Source organism: Anser cygnoides, chromosome Z (genome assembly GCF_040182565.1).
Source record: "Anser cygnoides isolate HZ-2024a breed goose chromosome Z, Taihu_goose_T2T_genome, whole genome shotgun sequence".
NCBI classification, from domain to species: Eukaryota; Metazoa; Chordata; class Aves; order Anseriformes; family Anatidae; genus Anser; species Anser cygnoides.
Genome location: NC_089912.1, coordinates 11,228,309 through 11,249,222, shown reverse-complemented (window position 1 = coordinate 11,249,222; position 20,914 = coordinate 11,228,309). Strand labels below are relative to the sequence as shown.

The 20,914-nt window shown below is 39.4% G+C and overlaps 1 protein-coding gene across 6 annotated transcripts in view; it reads right to left on the bottom strand.

Moving 5' to 3' along the window:
• The window catches only part of SUSD1 (sushi domain containing 1), a 47,455-nt gene that overhangs the window by 12,958 nt on the left and 13,583 nt on the right, over positions 1 to 20,914 (bottom strand). For 4 of the 6 annotated variants that reach the window (XR_001211439.3, XM_048051415.2, XM_013192297.3 and 1 more), the window contains exons 8-11: positions 14,642 to 14,736; positions 12,370 to 12,559; positions 11,275 to 11,369; positions 9,923 to 10,109 (exon numbers count right to left, since the gene is read on the bottom strand). Coding sequence is in view for 3 of the 6 variants with exons in the window: in XM_048051415.2 (XP_047907372.1) it covers positions 9,923 to 10,109; positions 11,275 to 11,369; positions 12,370 to 12,559; positions 14,642 to 14,736 (567 nt within the window). In the remaining 3 variants the exon portion in view is untranslated. Of the gene's footprint in view, positions 1 to 1,714; positions 1,991 to 6,208; positions 6,393 to 9,922; positions 10,110 to 11,274; positions 11,370 to 12,369; positions 12,560 to 14,641; positions 14,737 to 20,914 lie in introns of all 6 variants that reach the window. The other 2 variants (XR_007159214.2, XR_007159215.2) reach the window with 2 other exon arrangements.

Sequence of the window (20,914 nt, the reverse complement as noted above, 5' to 3'; positions counted from 1 at the left end):
AAAGAACTAGCATGGATATTTACAAGTATGGCTAGGCTGTTTGAAAACTCGTCTATCAAGCTGTTTACACGACTTTGAGTAACAAATGCAGTGCTTGTTTGCAGGGAAACCAAGGCTTCAGAGTGCCATTTGAAAGAATAATCAATGTCATGGAGACAAACAAGAAAACCAAGGCACATTTGCCAAAGTTAAGACACATCAGGCAAATCCTTGCTGAGATATGTGGACTTTTCAAACAGCTGCAATAGAAGCAGGTGTACATACATTTTGACCTACAGAAAACCATCAGTACAGCCGGAAAAAATGAGGGTTGGCAGAAAAACTGTAAAGTTTTTACAGACGAACTGGTAAATGGGGAGCTAGAAAAAGATAAAATGTTAAAAGCAGAAGTCCTGGTGTGCAGAAAGGTCATGACAGTTCCTCCAAGGCTGAACGCAGTAAGTACCAAGACTATCATTTTGTTAACAATCATGGTGCAAAATCTGGGTGCGTAGAGATGAGCATGCTGCTCAAACAATGCAAGGCAGTGTAAAACCAAAGCAGTATGGGGATGTTACACAAGAGGAACTGATTGAACTTGAGAGCTGTTGTTCTGAAGAAAAGGGATGCAATTCAACAGCATAATGTGAAAGGCGGATATACATGGGGCTACTAACATGATTTTTTTTTGCTGTATTTCCGAGGTTTGCTTGAGTAGTAGGAAAACCACCTTAGAATGATTGTTAGTCACCAGACCACCAGAATGGTAACAGGAAAAAAGAAAAAAGAAAAAAGAAGAAAAAAAGAAATTGCAGCTTGAAAAAGCCTAAGAAATAGATTTCTGCAACACTAGAATAATACCAGCACAGGTACAGAGAATTCAAGTGTGGTAATTTCACAACAGTCTGAAGTTCCAATCAGTCCAACAGAGCTAAATCAAACCACTGCAGAGGATGACTACAAAAAAGTACTATACAAATAACAAAGAAACTATCTTACAAGACAAACCAGAAACTTGTCTCATACCTTTGAAAATGAAATTTGAGAGCCTACATGATCGCTGCTTTAAATAGATAGCACCAAGATGGGAAAGGAACAACTTAAGTATAACATACCCAAAATAAACACAGCACGCCAGATATATATCCCTATGAAGGAAAACCCTACCTTGCCCTTGGTAAAAATCATCCTCAGGAGATCCTCCTGGCAAAGCTACCCTTTGGCTAGCTTACCTAGCCAAACTAATTGCCCTGGCAGTTCTCTTTATCAGGTCCTCTTCAAAACCAGGCTATTGGTAAACCACTCACAAAGAAGCCAGTTATGAATGATTAGGATTGAAATGAGAATAAGATCTGCATCCAGCAAAGCCTGAATGTTTTACAGAAGCTTTTCTCTAGCAGTAGACAAGGCAGAAAATCCTTTCAGATAGTTTCCTGAGTTAAAGAAGTTTATTACATGGCTGCCTGCAAGAACAGGTGTTGGTCTTTACTTTAGAGTGTCATCTCAATACTTTTGTGACTACAGATACTAGCTGAACAAAATAAATGAACAAGTAATATTTGACAGTCAAGCTCTATGTCCTTTACACCTTGCAAAGATAAGTAAACAGAACTTAAGACCTGCAAACCCTCCCTTAACTTCAATGGTTCCTCAGAAGAGACACTGGCAGTGGACCCGGAGATAGGAATATACATTCTGTCAGGGCAGATTTATCTGGTACATTTCTCATACCTACCTTTCTCTTCATATCCAGTACGACCAAGAGACACTATTGTTAATTTCTCTTGTGAATTTTCCAATATCCAAGAAAAAACCTGGAAATTTCTTCTTTAATGCCAGGTAGAATATGCAATGCATGCAATGGTTTTGCATTCTTTTTCAAACAAGCGTTGATTGCAAAGGGGAACAGGCAGCAAAACCACTGCTGGCTCAGTTCATGACAATTACATGTTCCAAAATGACGGGAAAAATGCAGTATATGAAAACAAACTGAAGTCTACCACTGACAGCCCTAGAAGAGGGGCAAAAGAGAACAAAATCTGCAAATTACTGTGGTTTTAGCACTCAGTGTCTTCCGCTATTTTTAGTTGCTGTTAAGAAATACAAATTACTACAAACATCAAGCACAATTAAGACAACTGTCTGCTTTAGCAAGAAGAGCAAACAGCTTGCAACAATGCAAACTAATGATAATAATGATATATGGAATGGAACGGGTTTCATTTTTGCTTCAGTAAACAGTAAGAAAACTCTGAAGGAGTTACTCTGTACACAATATTCGGTCACTAGGAACTTTTAAAAAGGAGCGCCCTTCCAGAAATTTAGTGTTTGCCAAAAATATCTGCTCTAAAGACATCATACTGTCCAGAGTTAAAAATCCACATGGAAGAACTACTGACTTAACACCATATAGAAATGGTGGAGGGAAAAGGGGAACACCATCAACAGATAAATACTTGTACCAGGTGGATTGTGAGAAGAAAGCAAGATTCTCCAGCATGTTCAGGTGCTGTTGACACAGCTTTTTTGTTGCTTTTTGGTAGTGGTGGTTGGTTGGTTGTGTTTTTGTTTTGTTTGTTTACTTTTTACTTTTCACCAAAAAAACAGACTAATACCTGTAGCAGCACCAGGAAAATGCAGTAAAACCTAGCAAGAAATACATCCAGAGGCAGTCCTGCTCTTAGCACTTGTCACAGCAATGTTGGGTTTCTAGTGCTTAGACATTTCGTCATCACGCTGATTTTCTACATTAAGAATCGATGTGCTGAGTGTCCCTTTGAACATGAAGCCAGGCTGCAGGAAATAAGTGCACTTGCTTTCTCAAGTGCCATTGCAAAAGCACAGGAAAACAACACAGGCCTCAATGCTGGAGAAAAAAACTGTTACACTGTAATCATACTCTTCAGAAAAAGCTAGCTGTGTGCACTTCACTATCAGTCATCATTAAAGTGTTTCACAATGGAACATGTACCTTTAGGTGTAAAAGTGTTCTCGAGAACAAGTCTTAGGAGGAGCAGCTGAGGGAGCTGCGGTTGTTTGGCCTGGAGAAAAGGAGGCTCAGGGAAGACCTCATTGTACTTTACTACTGCCTTAAAGGAGGTTGTAGTGAGGTGGGGGATTGGGCTCTTCTCCTAAGCACCAAGTGATAAGACGAGGGGAAATGGCCTCAAGTTGCACCAGGGGAGGTTCAGGTTGGATATGAGGAGAAATTTCTTCACTGAAAGGGTCGTGCGGCATTGGAACGGGCTGCCCAGGGAAGTGGTTGAGTCACGACCCCTGGAGGACTTCAAGAAACAGGGAGATGTGGAACTTAGCAGCAGGGTTTAATGGTGGACTTCAGTGCTACATTAAAGGTTGGGCTAGATGATCTTAGAAGTCTTTTCCAACCTGAATGAGTCCATGTTTCTACGGTTTATTTTTTCTTTAGTCTTGGAAATTGCAAACTGCTGCAAAATGAAGAACGTGGGCAATTTTACGGCATTCTCCAGTAGTGGTAACAGGAATATTTAATGTTTTTCCTGCCATCTGACCTTTGCACTGTTGGAAATACAATGCCAGCAAAAAAAACTGTAGCACAGATCTGTCCTGTACAGACATGTCAATAATCAATGCAAAAATCCATCCCTACACCATGCTAAATAGGTCTACATATAAAAACCTTTGAAGCTGGATAATTCGTTTCTTATTAAAAAACCTTTGTTTGGGGTCAGCATAGTCCTGTTTACTGCTTCCCTTCATTATTTTGTGCTAGTGATACAGCTTTAAAAATAATAACGGAACTAAATCACAAAGTCCAAAAACAGATGGTAACTCTTCTGAAGTTCAGGGAAGTCAAATCAAAGATTTCTCTTAATGCCAAGTTATAATTGAAAACAATCATTGCTGAAATAATGCCATTTGTGTGATCTTATTTATTGCAAAAGAAGGGTTGTGTGGTTTTATTTTTTTTTTAACGGTTATTCCAAGGCTGTATGTCCAAAAAACATTTTTACTGGATTTTAAAACAAGGAAGTCAAAAACACTGCTGTAAAATGTACACAATAATAAGACAGAGATACTGATTCAATAGAAAAGGAACGGGATTTATTTATTTATTATTTTTTTTTTACTATTTATACTGCTGTCTGAAGAGTAACGAAGTTTATAGTATATATTCCAGTATAATTGCTTTAAGAGATTTCTAGTTTGGAGAAAAACATTATTAACAGATGGAAGGGAAGAAGGGAGGGGAATGAATCAAGACCATATCCACAGAAAATGATGACTTAAATAATCTTCTTTCAATACTGTATCTTAGAAAAAGAAATACTAGCAGGTTGTGTGGGGAGCAACTTTTCTTGTATGAGTTCATGGTTGGATAGTCCTTAAATCTACCTTCCTCCTCAATGTAGCTTATTCTTTAATTTTTCCCTTTTTGAATTTCAATCATTTTAGAAAATATGCGTTAAAATAACTAGCTAAGGAAAACAAAGATCAGTGCAGGTATATGGCTATAAATTTGTGAAGAACTACTTGAAGTAATACTAAAGAACTCCCAGCTGACACAGATGGAAGATACTACAAAAGTAAAGAATTCTGGTCAGCGTATAAAGCACAGACTGTAAAGCATAGACTCCATCATCTCTATCAACTGTTCTGTTGAACAGAATAACAGAGTTGATGAGAATGATCATGATTTCACAGGTATTTATGAAAAAAATCTTGTTATGAATGAGGTCAGAAAAATAACTGAGAAGTAGAAGTCTGTCTTGGGACAGGTACTGTTTAGTATCTTTATCAATCACATAGTGGGATCGAGTGCACCCTCAGCAAGTTAGCAGATGACACCAAGCTGAGTGGTTCAGTCACACAACAGAAGGAAGGGATGCCATCCAGAGGGACCTGGACAGGCTGGAGAAGCCGGCCCATGTGAACCTAATGAGGTTCAACGAGTCCCAGTGCAAGGTGCTGCACCTGGGCCAGGGCAATCCCAGAGAGGAGCACAGACTGGGAGGAGAACTCCTTGAGAGCAGCCCTGCAGAGAAGGACTTGGGGGTTCTGGTGGACGAAAAGCTCGACATGAGCCAGCGGTGGGTGGCTGCAGCCCAGAAGGCCAACTGCGTCCTGGGCTGCATCACCAGAGGGGTGGCCAGCAGGTAGAGGGAGGTGATTCTCCCCCTCTGCTCTGCCCTTGTGAGGCCCCACCTGGAGTGCTGCGTCCAGGGCTGGGGCCCCCAGCACAAGAGGGATGTGGGGCTGTTAGAGCGGGTCCAGAGAAGGGATACAAAGATGATCAGAGGGCTGGAGCACCTCCTCTGTGAAGAAAGGCTGAGAGAGCTGGGAATGTTCAGCCTACAGAAAAAAAGTCTCTGGGGTGACCTCACTGCAGCCTTTCAATACCTAAAGGGAGCTTATCAAAAGAGATGGAGACCAACTTCTTGCTCGGGCAGATAATGAATGGAAAACGGGGTTTAAACTAAAAGAGAGGAGATTTGGATTAGATGTTAGGAGGAAATTCTTCTCACCACTCAGAGGGTGGTGAGGCCCTGGAAGAGGTTGCCCAGAGAAGCTGTGGATGCCCCGTCCCTGGAGGTGTTCAAGGCCAGGGTTAGATGAGGCTCTTTGCAGCCTGATCTAGTGGGTGGCATCCCTGCCTATGGCAGAGGGTTGGAAGTGGGTGATCTTTAATGTCCCTTCCAGCACGAGCCATTCTGTGATATAAGTAGGTTTCATATGACCTTATGCATTTGAATAGTCTTTGCATAAATACAAAGCACACACCATGGAATTTGTATAGAAATGTTTACAGAACCAGTAGCTAATTTCCTCCTTACAAAAGAACGATTTTCATGCTCAAGCTTTATTCACTCCCTTTTCTCTGTTACAAAAGCCAGAAGCTCCTTTGCAATACTAGTGCTCTGAAGGAGCTCACTGTAATGGACTCTCTGGAGGCATATAATTTGCTGTCAGAGTAAGAGCTGTCAAAGCACTACTTCTCCAACAGTCTTTTACTTCCTTACTGGAAAGCAGATTTGATTTTCCCTCTCCATTTCCAGACCTTAAAGAACTCCCTCTGTGAAAGAAAGCATAAATCTTTTCCCAAAATACAACAGAGCAGAACAATATATCCTTTATGTATGGCCCTGTATACCCACGAGCACACACACAAATCAGACTTCACCACCTCATCTCTAATAGAATCATTTAAGCTGGAAAAGACTTGTCAAGATCGTCAAGTCCAATGTAGTACCTTTTCCACATATGAAGGCCACAGTGCAGAATTCTAGAAGACTATACTCAGTACGTGATGAACTTCACTCTTCTAATTCAAATCACTTTTTGGACTCCCCGCTTGTGAATTCCAACTTACACGCTCATAGGAAGAGAGAGAGGATACACATACAAGAGTATGTGGCCAGCACATATACCCTGGACTAAAACAAAAGGAATAGTATTTGAGAGACAAAGGAACTACTTCTGCTGTCTGAGATACACACATAGGCTATATGGCAAACCTACCCAAAATCAACAGAAAGTGCATGTACTAATAAGTAAGAAATGGCAGCAAGTGTGAACATTAAGCGTACTACAAACTCAAAATATACTTTTGATTTTGAGGAAAAAATTGAGAGTAGGAAGGGTAAGGAGAAATTGTCATCAAATCTATTACAAATAATTTTACTAGAACGAAATGCAAGACTTCCCTATTTAGCAACTCAGACACAGAACAGTTACTTCTAGTGTCGAGAAAATTCTATCTTACAAATACAACGCCTTAGGTCACAGTGACCATGTCTAAATGAAAGAATATTAGCCAGACACCATAAATAAGCAGGCATTAACAAACATCCCAAAGACCAAAATTTTGTCACATGTCCATTATGAGACTACCCCAAAGCAAATGTCAGTATTATTACAATGTATCTCAACTGAAGTTACTCTTATTTAGAATATTAGAAGTGAAAGCCCTTGCATTAACTCTTTGTCTATTATCCTGTTTTTCAAACACTTGAAAGCTGTTATAAAACTCAGTTTTCTTAAATTCCTATGTGAAAACAGATAATGAAATTAAGAAGAATGACTTGTTTCAGCATGCCTACAAATAATCTACCAAAAAGAAGAGCAACATAACTGCCTGTAATTATAGTAATCCTGACAGAAATTATGAAAGACAAAAGTACACCCGGAAGAAACAATCCTTTTCCTTGGAAATAGAAAAAAACCAACTCCCTTCTGGTTTAAAAGACGATCTTGTTACAATCTTTTCACATCTACAATGTAATTGCTGCCTAACTACTTTTTATAATTGACTTAATTTCCTATCTTGAGTAGACAGGTGCTGAGAGCTTGTCTAAAATAAGCTAAGAAGACATAAAAGACTGTGTGAGATGTCTGTCACTGGAAGTATGAAAGGAGCAGAATTTCAATGATCCACGAAGCATTTGGTAGACTATATTTACCATCCACAAGATGATCGGCAAAAACAACTATGTGCTCAGCACAGAACTATTTTTAAAGGATGCTACTTGCCAGGATGAGAAGCAGGCTTCTGAATCCCAAATTTGGGGGGTTTTTCTTCCTCTTTAGAAATACTATGGATATAATATAGCCTGGTTTCAGATATATGAAGTAGAAGTAGGTTTCTCATGCATTTACAAGTCCTCCTTTTTGGAAAAAAAAAACACTTGCTAGCATTTACATACTTACTGTATTTTGCAACACTCTCAAGAGTTTATACACATTGTCAGAAAACTAAATCTTCATCCAGCTGTGACATTTTTTTTCCACAGTATTTGAAACTCTGCAGGTATGACTCCCCAAACTCTCAAAATATGAGAGATGTGTGGAAGTCTAGAAGATGCAACACCTAACAGACTGTGGATTTGCCCCCAGCTGGGGAAACAAACCAACTGAATGTGCATTTGTTAGCAGATGCTACATGAAACTTTAGACAATAAACCAGGCCACTTCCAATGTATTAACAGTAAAACATCTGTGCAAGTCTCAGCTTCTTTAGTGCTTCTGTGCTTAAGGCATATCTTGCATTTACACAGTACTGTTAGCCAGAAAACCACGAGAGACAGACGACACTTTTCAAACTTAAGCTGGCAGAAAAACTGAGATCATTCCACCCACTAGAGAAACACAACCATCTGGTCTAACAACGTGCATAATTACAAAATAACTGGACAAATGAAGAAGCAAATTATACACCTACTCTAAAATTGTAAGTAGTTATTATATAAATTAAGTTGCTTGTAAAGATAATGCAGTTCCCCTCCCATACAGAAGGCATGGAAGTCAAAGGGATATTGCCAAAAGAATTATTTTAACTGTTTCCTTTTCATCTTGAACCAGCTGAAATAGAAAAAAAATAAAAATAAAAATCTTAGTTAGATTCTCATTATTTTGTCAACTTTTTTTTGCGTGTTTTGTGAACAGCATGATTGCTGTTGCTGGCTTTGTAATTTTCACTCAATTTCAACCACAAAAAGACCCATTTCAACTTTTTGGCTTTCATTAAAAAAAAAAAGCACAATATAAAGTGTTCGTGTGGCACACTTCAGGAAAAGATGGCAGAGCAATGCCTACCTTTTATTGCTCACTGAAAGAAGTAACTATCAGATATAACATGGCTTGTGGCAGGATCTCCCTTCGAAATGGCAATGACCTAACTTTTATGCGAAGATCTTTTCTGGGGCTACACAAGTGCATTTGTTAAGCACTAACTCAGTGGAGAGGGAAAACGTGCCAGCTGCCAAGTCACAAACACCGCTTCACACAGCACCTGCTGCAAAGTGTTCTCTAGAGCCCTTTTCAGTAAGTGATGTGATGCAATCCCGTAGAGTTTAGGAAATATGACAGGATGACAAAGAAAAGAGGAACGTCTTTACTCTGAGTATGTGCTCATAATTACCTCAGTCAACCAAACTCTTGAGACAGCTTATTATTTTTACGAAGCTACATGTACTCATGGATGCTACCTTTGAGTCACAGCTAGGCAACTTATGAAAATCAATTACCAAATCATTACTGCAACTTCGTTTAAAAGAAAATCCATGTCATTGTATACCCTACACAGTACCTTTAGGAAACATGATGTTCTGCCTTTCAATCAAGTTTAAAAACTTTAGATTTACTTTTGAAAATATTGTAATACTATGAATTTCAAAAACTGCATATCTCCAGTTCGTCATCTGCAGTCAGAAGAGAATTGGTTCCACCTAATGGCTGAAAGAGTTACATACACCCAGAGAGCTTTAAGGTTTCTTACCTATCTATTCCAACCAAACAGGAAGGAAAGGTACTAGCACCAAGCACTGCATTTCACAGTGTAATAATAATAATCTAATACAGAAAGTCTGACAGTATAGGGGCGGTGTAAAACCATTCCGAACAACGAGTTGAGGATAATTTTTTTTAATCATGACATTTTAGTACCATACACATATCTTGCAAAATCCTGAAGCTGACTATCTCCCTACAGCGTGCTTTTTGATCAAATGCCTTTTATGTCTTGTACTCTACTAATTATAGATGAAGAGATCTGCCTACAGGACTCTGTACTTTGTGCCCTTGTAGACTTTAGTGATATCTATTCTGCTTTTATCTCCATGGTGGAAACAACTGGCACTGAAAGAGTAACTCACTTAACATCTAACAGGGCTGGGAATTGAACCCCGCTCCCCTAGATACTTAATGTCTAACCCACCAAACTATCTCTTCCCTGCTGTGTGAAAACAGCACTTCAGAAACACTGCACCCCATTTCTCTCCTCCTTCAACCACTGGACTGTCAACATGTTAAATCCATGAAAGTGAATAATAATGAAGAATTATGAGCACAGAAACAGCCCTTTTGACAGCCCACCACACAATGCTGAGATAAACCATGCTGTTTCACCTGAGCCTTTTGCACCCAATAGGTCCTTTAGTAAATACAAAATATAAATGGCAGGACCTACCTGTGATTTGCGTTGTCATTGAAACCATCAGTGAAAAATTCAAAGCTACCATGGAAATATTAACAGAGTAATTGGTGCCTGGCTGCAAATCAAAACAAACTTCTGGAGCCTGCTTGTGTGTGGTAAGGTTGAAGGTCATTTCATGCAAGAATTCCTTCTGATACCAGCGCTGGCCTTGCACATGAAACTGAAACCAAACAATCATGGCATGGAAGTTGTAATGTGTTAACATATCACTTGCATTCATTCATATCGTACTCTTAATCAGAAGAAACCGCAGAAAAACACATCATTGCATACAGACTGCCAAAACTACCGGCACTGACAGTTATTCTAATTCAAATGCTTACAAAATTCGACAAGTGCAGTCCCTCTTGTTGATCAGCTCTGACAGTGTGCTAGTTCTTTCACTTGTGCTCCTGATAGTCTATCTTCTTTTCTTTGAAAACCATAATTTTCCCCAAGTCTTGCTTGCTTCCTAACAGGCAGACTTCCAGTAATGGTGCACTTTCATTGTAGCATATCCTCATGGTGCAAGGCGATGAGCTACAAAAGTAAGCTCACATGCATACATCTCTGGTTTGACTATGAAGAGTAAGTGAAAATCAAGCCATTTTGATCTACGTCAAAACGCCAAGTAACCTCAGTTTTCTGCTGACAAAGATATGGTTCCAGGGAAACTTACAGACCCATTGTTTTTGTTTCAGTTGGATTTTTGGTGTGTTTGTTTTGTTGTTGACATCCAAAACGATCATGAAGTTAATAACTTAAGGCCTTTCCTGATCATTCTTCTATTAATAAAAACTAAACTGCTTTCTGTGTTTCAGCCATGATTATTTTCCTTTAAACGGATCCCATGCCTTTAGATAATCTCTGAGCACTCTGAGCACGTGGAGATTTGAGATAACAGCAGGTGGTCAGAGTCCAGGCAGAGGTAGTTCACACAGAAAGGACTTGCTGGGCTAAGGGAAGATTGGAGCCATATCACAAGGCAGAGCGTACTGACTCTGTGGAATTGGAACAGACTTGTCTGGGGCCTGAATGTGACGAAGCTGAAGGTACAGACAGGGGAGGCAAAAAGTACTGATAGGGAAGGTACAGACAGGTAACAGTACAATAGGGGAAGGAACAAGTAAGAAACAGGAGACTACAAAAGAACATGGTAGAACATTTCTTTTTTGAAGGCTGCTACAAAGCATATTCCCTGGCTTTTTATGAGAGTATTAGAGTGAGGAACAGTGATGGCAACAAGTGACTCAGAAATTACAGATTGTTCACATACATCATTTATATAAAATTGTTTTCTATAGCGGTAAAAGAATTTTTCATTCAAAATATGGATTATCACTTACAGAGTATCTGTCTTCCGTATCAGCTCCCCTTATATTTCTCCACCATTTCAAGCAGGTGTCATTAAAAATTAACACATTATTGAAAGCTTCCTTTACTGTAGAAACAATAAAAAAGGAACAATTATTACAAAGACTTCACCCTCTACAACAAATTGAATTTGAGTAGATGAGAATAAAGGAAGATTTTTATTTTAATTCTATCCTGAGGAGGAGGCAGAACCTCATTTCTTTTCAGAGGAATACAGTAAATAAAGCAAATATTTTTTCCCAAGAAAATGGCTTTTGGGAAAAAAAACAAGCATGCTATTTGGAAAATCGAGACAGGATTTATTTGTCTCAGATTGAGGAAGGGTGTAATGACAAACATCCAGTGGTTTGGACCCTCTGATGAAAATAAAGTTACCACAGAACCATTTGTCAAAGATGATGCCCTTTAGGAAAAAGCTCTTGAGGAAAAAAATAAAAATTAAAAAAAAAAGTGGATTCCAAAGACGATTGTTTCTCACGGACTGTCTCATTAGAATTAGTGTGTCAGAAGGCAAGCCTCAAATTTCCATGACCAAAATATTACAGAACCCTGCAGTTAGAACATGCCTTCTCTACTGTTGCTGAAAAACTGCCAGAACACTGCTCATCAGTGCTAAACATAGGAGCATTATCTATAATGCTCACGTCACTTAGATCAGTATCACACAGCTCAGGAACAGCAAACTCTCCCACAGAATTGGTTATCAAGGCAAGGAACGGAAAACAGTGAGCACTGTGCTACGGACTGAAGTTCTGGCACATAGCCAGCAATGGCACCGTATCCTGCTTTAATCAAAAGACAAATCCTGAAGAAGCAAGACTGCCAAGCCTTTTTGAAGGGCACTTACGGTCACAGCTTTGTTTGATCATAGATTAAATGACTACAGTGAGGAGAAAGAAAAGCATCTCTCTTGAGAAAAAGAGGATGGTGGTAGCAGCTACATTTGTGCAGTGAGCATAAAGAAAGATACAGTCTAGGAAACAGCCTGTTATCTTGTCTGCAGGGCTCCAAACAACTCTGCACCACAGTAAGTTCTACAAGCACAGCGAACACAAAACAAAACCTACCCTTTGTTTGAACTGCTACTGTAACTGAGACACTGATGTTTGTGGAAGAGATGGTAGTAATATTCACCACGTAGTTACTGCCAGAGTTGAGATCTAAACACACCTTTGGATTATCTTCACTCGTAGTGACGTTAAGTATCACATCCTCTGAGAACGTCTTCTCATCCCATCTTTGGCCAAGTATATGAAACTATTAAAGGATTAACAAAAACAATATTGTATGTAGCTCCCCAAAATTCAGAACACTGGTTCAATTAAGCCTTGAGAATCTGGGTAACACCTGTTTTAGAATATCAGTTCAACTGAAAAAACAGGATTGTGACCAACTGTTCCGGTGCAACAAGATGACTTTGTAGATTAGATCTTTAATTTCTTCTGGTTGTTAAAACAATGAGTATGTTCTGTTTACTTCTACAACAAATAGAATGGATCTAAAGCATGGACCCTAAAGACATCTCCAACACGAAAAGCAAGCTGTAAGGGAATATTCTTTTGTACAGCATACAACTGGAAACTACATTTGCTCACTACTTCCTCTTCTTTTTTCCAGTTTTTCACCCTTGCTTTACAGAGCAGCATTAAGACTGAGTGCCAAGCAACAATAAAAGCCAAGCTTTGCACTGGTCTTCTCAGTACTGTGAAATAAACACCTGGTATTTGTATGAGGTGAAGGGACAGACAAAGCTTATCTAGATGAGCTCAGGGCAGTCCAGTCCAGACTGTGTTCTGAGTTTCATGGCATGTATCTACGTATGCATCATCCTCGGTTTTGACTATTCTGAAGTGTCTTGCTACGAACTGATTTCAGGCAGAAGCAGGTACACAGACCACATTACAACAGAGATCCACAGTCTGCCAGTTACCACTGGGTACAATGAAAAGCATTGGTTTTGAACCGTTAAGATAATTTGGAACTTGTTTTTTCCATCTCACTGGTGCTCAATAAAAGCACTCAAACTAGAACCACACTCGTTCATCACACAGTAGGAGAAAGATGGGTTGTTTTCCAAAATCATCACCTGACTTCAAAATGCATTTTCCGTATTAATCTCCCTACCCTGGAGATCCTAAGTAATCCCATTTTTATTTTTTCCATATTTGGCCCTCAGCACAAGAAGGACCTGGACCTACTAGAATGAGTCCAGAGGAAGGCCATGAGGATGATCAAGGGGCTGGAGCACCTCTCCTGTGAAGACAGGCTGAGGGAGTTGGGGTTCTTCAGCCTGGGGAAGAAAAGGTTCTGGAGACCTTCCAGTGCCTAAAGGGGACCTACAGAAAAGATAGGGAAGGACTCTTTGTCAGGGAATATAGTGATAGGACAAGGAGTCATGGCTTTAAACCACAAGACAGTAGATTTAGATTAGATGTAAGCAGTAAACTCTTCACTCAGAGGGTGGTGAGGCCCAGGCACTGGCTGTCCGGAGAAGCTGTGGATGCCCCATCCCTGGAGGTGCTCAAGGCCACGCTGGATGGGGCTTTGGGCAGCCTGGGCTGGTGGGAGGTGTCCCTGCCCATGGCAGGGGGTTGGAATTAGATGGGCTTTAAGGTCCCTTCCAACCCAAACCAGCCTATGATTCTATATTTGGACATGCTCAGAAAAAATAATCTGCCTCTGGGCTGTTGTTATTCCCAAAACATGGGAAATCTTCTAGCATTGTTTTGGGTTTCAATAATTGAACAATTTTTTCTAAGAATGTATATCTTAACTTTTATTCTTACTTTTACAGATGACAAAAATAGTAATTATAAAGGTTGCTTTCAACTTCTAAGAAAAACAGTTCTAAAAATGTTGAAACATAAGGTGGTTGAATTTCTTGAGCAAGGCACAGTGATGTACCTTGCATTTCTAAAACAAGTCACATCCAGTATCTACAAGTGATAGGCTGTTTACTTGAAATGTTTGCCTCACAGATAGGGACAGAGACCACGTTGTGCAATGCTTTCTATGTCAATGTGACCTCCAGCTCTACAACGGAATTTCACTAAAACACAAACTTGTCCTGAAATGCTTCTTACAGTTTCAAGGAAATATTTAGATACTTTAGTTGTTGGAATCAGTTCCCAACAGCTTTTGAGTCTTTCAAGTAAGACTGGGACAAGTACACATTTCTTTCCTAACCCAGTCACCTTCAGGGTTCTGGGAGGTGCACTGGAAGAGCGAGCCAAGAACTTACAACACAAACCAAACCCATAGAACTGACTTCCAGTAATGACTCACCAAAATTAACCAGGACAAAACTACTCCCAGTCTCAAATACGGCACCCCACTTACTGTGTAAGTTCCCTGCACTCCTCGTCTTCCAGTTTTTCTTTGCCATTTCATGCAGGTTTCATTGAATATGGAAAAATTACTGAACAATTCCTCCTCTGTGACCAAAACACAAACACAGAACAAAAACAGTTATTATTTCTCATGCAAATTTTAATATATTTGGATCAACAGTTTATTTATTCCTTTTCCCTGTTTCTTTCACAAAGGATAAATAAAACCAAGTAGGCGGGAGTTCTGTAGCAAGTCTTCCCTTAACTATTGTGGCTCCTAAAATTAAAATACAATGCTAAGTGAAGAAGTATATTCTGAGCTAATGACTGCAAGGTGCTTAGACACAGAGCCAACATTACATGAGGTAACATGAAAAAGAAAACCAAAAGACTTTGCTGGGTTTGCATTTTAATGTAGAAAAATTTTAATCCTAGCAGCTTTATAGATCTTGAAGAGGATGTTAAAACTGAATTACAGTATCCTGAAAGCAAAGGAATAAGCTCATTCACTGCAGCAGACCTCTGATATGTTTCTGCATATCAAAGTGCGTGTATACAACATCACTGCTTCTTACACAAGGATCTTCATTACGTACTGTACTGAAGACCTTGTTCTTTCATTCTGGGCAACCAATCCAGAAGAAAGAGATTTTGCTCAGCTTTGTATGTTCCTCCTAGTCATAGTAAACTAGACTTGTACCATGTATATGTATTCCTGTATGCCTGGCCAAAGTCTTTCATTACAGTGTGCTCATGACTGTATTGCAACCCTAAAAACGATGAGCAACGCCCCAGTTCCACTACTGCTGCCACTTGTTCTATACTCTCCTTGAATTTCAGTGCCAGCATCTTAATCCCGTGAGATGCAACAGTCTGCCTTTTTAAGAATAAGCCACTCACATCCAAACTTGAAGACTTTGTAGACCATTCAATTTCACGGATTAGAAGTCATGTTAAACTGCAGACAAAAACTCAAACTGCTTTGAAAGACCTGTCCATAAGAAAAAGAGACTACCAATAAGTCATCTAAGAACAAACCAAAACAAATCACTCCTCTGAATACAACAACCTGCATTAAAGCATTTTAGGAAACCTGTGCCAGACTGGAAAAGAGTTTTTTTTTAGCTGAACAAACATTTTAGTTCGTTGTTTGGGCTTCTGTTTTAAAAAGCTGTCTACATTTTTTCTTGTCTTATAATAAATAAAATTAAATGACACAGCCACATTAAAATTTTTCACACCAGATATTAGATTAAAGGAATAAAACCCACAGAACTAAGCATGCGGTGACTATAGTTGTAATAACCAGCAACAGAATCCTCAACATACCTGTGTTAACTTACAAACTATTTGAGATTTGGTTTGTGTCTTAGAGAAAAAACACAGCCAGAAAGATCTACTCATCCATTCTTTTTTTAGGCAGCTCTCTCACTGCTGTCATCAGACACGGAGCAGTTGCCTTCACATGACAAGATAATCAAATATCCTCTCAGAGCTAAGAACGGAGCTCCTTCTGGTCACAACTTAGATTGACAGCAAAGGTATTTGCTCCTCTCCTTGCCTTTGCTGTCCTTCAGATTACATTACTTTGTCCTGCTGCTGTATTTTCTTATCACATTCACCACATGCCCAAGGTCATACAAATCCAAGCTCATACAGATATTAAGCTAAAAAGCCCTTACTAGCCACTGAAAACATGAAGGGAATTTATATAACAGCCTTGGTTGATACTTTAGAAACATTCACACAGAAGTTGATGTAATGCCGTGGAGTAAAGGCAGGCACAGCTCAGGGACCCCGTCCTCTATAAGTACACTTCATTACCATTTCATAATTGTGTTTTCATAAACGTCCCTCTTCTGCAGAACAGAAGAAAAAGGATCTGCATGCCCTCTCAAACAATCTTCCTTGCAGTTGGCTGTGTGATTCATTGTATTTAAATGCTTACTCCTATTATTTGTTTCACAGCAATGACTAGAAACTCCACAGTATTAAGACAGCTGTACCAACACAGAACAAAAGAATACTTTCAGTTATTGTATTCTTTAAATCAGACACATTTTCATTAAAAGACTGGATGGCAACAATGACTCATTAGAGAGCAGCCAGAGGGGAAAATATTTACATATACATTAAATTTGAATTAAAATGCCAAACAACTAAAGAAAAATTAATCTCTGAGATCACTCAGCAAGAAAATCAAGCACTTGATTCACGAGTTTATAAAAAATTCTGTAAAGAAAATAAATAAACAGCAAAACAACGAAAAAGTGACTATGCCAGGTATTCAGGCATAAACAAACCTTATACAATGGCCTTCTTGGAAGGGAGTAAGCAGAGTCATTAGCATTTTGTTCTGTAATGACATCTATCAGTTCTGCCATGCTTTCTGCACTTTCCAAAGGAGAAAGCCACCATATGTTTACCATACACCCCCAGCATAGATGGCAGACTTTTCCCCAAAAGTTCACGCTCTGAATGGGTAGGAGTGAGAGATTATGAAACGCTGTAACATGTACAGAAAGCCCAGCACAAAAAAGTCCTGGGCCTCCTGAAGAGACTGATCTTCCTCCGTTACTCTGATTACAAGCTCTGAGGTTGGATTATCAGATATACAACTATGGCTTGATTAAATTTTAATCCTGGTAAAATAAACACAGTATTTAGTAACAGCACAAAGGTATTTATAAAAATTATTCCCTCACCTAGAGAGAAACAGGTTTTCAGGCTGTCTTGTTCTCGTATGACATCTAAGAGTGCCAGAGCCTCCCAGAGTTTGGAACTCCCCCCGTGTGAAAAGCACTATACATGCCTAGACTCCGTGAGATGTCTTAGCAGACAATGGCATCCTCGTCTTCAGCATATCCCACTTTAACCCACCTCTTTCACTCAGACCCAACAATGAGATGGGAGAATGAAGAGTCTCAATTTTGCCGTGCTTCGGCACTAAGAAATTTCAACTTGCGATTAACCAAGAAGGCCGCTGGATGCCACTGTTGCTCAACTGACCTTCAGGTTACCTTCACAACCTCCATCCCATCCCGAGGGAAAGAGTCCTAAAAGCAGCATGCAAATGGCTGGGGATCAGAGCAGCAGGGTGGGAAAAGATCCTGGGTGAGACACTGAAAGACAAATTTGGGAGAGGGCTGAGACGCAAATAACACCTGGCTGTCAGCTTCCAGGCAAGGCAGGTGCTGGTAAACAGAACACAAATGGGAAAACATAAGAAGCAAGCAACAAAGTGATTTGTCAGCACAGTGAGCACTTGAGGGGGAGAAATCATGCTAGGAAGACAACAGAAACTAACTCTAAGAAGAAAAGAAGATTAATGTCTTCTTTGCTCCATTCTTAAAAGTCCTGCTAGGAAGAAGGGCCTCGTTCTGTGCTTGAGTGCATGGAAAAATGTTCATATTAATTACAGACAGTGCATAAACACCTGCACTGTTGTGCTGTCCTGCCTTTGCTCTGTGCTGTATAGATCAACCTTAATACTCAGCTTTTGCAAGTTCAGGTGCCAGTACTCAGTACTATTATTTGCTGAATCAGAATAAAAAACAACACTCAGACGACTGTATGTCCAAACAAACAGTCATTAAAAGCACAACTTCTTTCACATACACCATTCATTCGTCCTCAGCTGAAAGAGCACTTGACTGCCATTGACCTGAGTTTGAGATATGTTTTGCCACTAAAGTATTCCTGAACTTGCATGAAAAAATACTATTTAACAGAAAGCAGACAGAACCAGCTCTCATCTGTCATCTCATCTTTAGCAAGTAGCTAAAAGAACATCCACACAGGCGAATTCACGTACAGAGCTTTTCCCACCCGTCCTTGCACATACACACAATTTAGAGGAAAGAAAAAAAATGTTGTCTTTTTTTGTATGTTTTGTGTTTTCAATCCTGTAAAAGCTGTGAATAATGCTGCAAATGCCATCTGCTACCAACATGCAGTACACATATGTTCAGGCACAGAAATGAAATGTCTGCAAGTGTATTTCAAAGGGAACTTCTACTCAGACTGTTTCAAGGCACCTGTTCCATGGCATACGGGCAAACTCATCTTGCACAGTACCGTTTGCAGGCATTTTTACAACTTATTTTACAAAGAGGTATCTTCAGTGTTTGTACGTTTTAGGATAGCATATTTTTTAAAGATGTTTTGTCATTTTTGGTAACATACGTGCTTCCAGTTTATTTAGCATTGAAAACTTCAGCAGGTTTCCACTTTCTGCCCCTAAATTTACACAGAGGAAACTCACAAAAAAAAACAGCAAAGCTGCAGGCATGGACAGTCATTTAGGAAGAAGCAGACAGATAGCTAATGATTTACTACTTCCTTCACCTAAAAATGTTACCAGGAGACAATAAGGACTACAGCAATTGAACCAGATCGACAAAAAATGTAGAGATACAACTGTAAGCATACATAAAGGAAAACTGTATCAGTCAACAATGACAGATTAGATGGGATTACCTGGACTGGAACTAGAAATGCACATGATTTACTCCCCAGGTGAAAGAGGTTCTGGGGACTACTATTTGCCATCACAAACTGAGTAATAGTTTGTTTGAAACCAAATTAACAAAAAGACTAAATAGCCCTACTGAGCAAAAAGCTACACTTTTTTTTTTTTTTTTTTAACATCACTGGGTTCCATCGCTTTGTTCTAAGGGGCAGCACCTATTGAGACACAGATTCCACATGTGCTTTTTCCAGGCAATTAAAAAAATTATCAGATTACCATATATCTGGATTTAACATATCAAATTAGCCCTTTATAGCAAATCAGGCCAATCAGATCCTTTTCACTGATGGCTACAATTATCCCAATTGTTTGATGGGGTCCTTATTCCTACTGGGTTTTGAATCAATGCCCACAGATGTGAGTGACACCTTTTCTATTAAGCTTGCAACTGTTGACATGAATTATTTACACGTGGCTGGGAATAGAAATTAGTAGGAGAGCGATCATTAACCCATTCACTGATGCATGGAAATTACTGACACTGCTACCACAGAAACATCCCAGCTATTTTTCTGTACCATCCCTATATTGTACAATTGAAAATGTAAAACCTGACATCCAGCTAGACGGGAAAATAGCCATTGAGATTAAGGACAAAGCACAGGACAAAAAGGGAAGTTGAAAGCAAATAAAAATCAACTCTGATTAAAAAAGACAGGATGTAGGCCCTCTCAGTTGCATGAAAATTATCTTTGTTTTGGGTCTGCAGTTAAATTACACCTGAAAAGATGGTCCTACCCTGTTTATTCCAGATTCAGATTTTGATTTTTTCAAGACATTTTTTACAACATAAAAATATTCATTTCCTCTTTTGCAACGTTTTAAAGTGCATGGTATGGACAATCTCTTGTGCCTTCTCTGAACTGATTCATCAAACTGCTCCTCCTTCTAAACCTTCAGAACTCAGAAGAAGCATTTATAAGAAATCAGCATGTATGTAGCAACTATCCACCATCCCTCAGGATCTTCAGCGTTGGCATACAACACACATTTACTAGGACGTGGCTCAAAAACAACACTTACTCCCTAGATGCTTTTAAGATATTTATTATTATTGTAATATTCAAGTTCCACATTATTATCTCAACACAGTCACCAGAGGTGAAGACAGGCAGCTAAACTCTGTTCGTAAATGGGGAGCCACAATACAGAGAAATGAAACAGAAAATTAACCTTCAGTGAAAGAGAGGCAGTTGATATCGCATTGAGTAAGAAGCACTGTAAAAAAAGAGCATGCACGTACAGTTATGACACTGAAGAAGTTCTATTATCAGGATCAGATGCAGTGGGTACAGGCATAGAGAACAGGGGAAACTCCTATTTGAGTTCCAGGATCACAACACGTTGGGACTGAATCATCTCATCCTCTGTGCATAAGAATCCTACAAACTGCTGACAGCCTTTACTGCTTAACACTACTTTGGAAGGCAACTCCCAACTTATCAGTGAGAAACCTGTGCTGTCAGACTTAGCATCACAGTGACACAGAGGTCACATTTCCCTCATGACTACCAGAAGCTGTTTCTTACTGCCAGAGTTTTGAATGCTTCACCAGTAATGTGCATCACCTTCCCACACAGGTCAATTCACTCGTTTTACATACCCATGTACTTTTCCCACACATGTACTGCAGTTGCTTCTATTGCAAGGACTGTATTTCACTTAACGTATCCAAGAAGTTTTAGTAAATGCATGTCTAAAAATACAGTGAATAGGGTTACTGGAAACATATTTAAATACTGAGAAGCTATT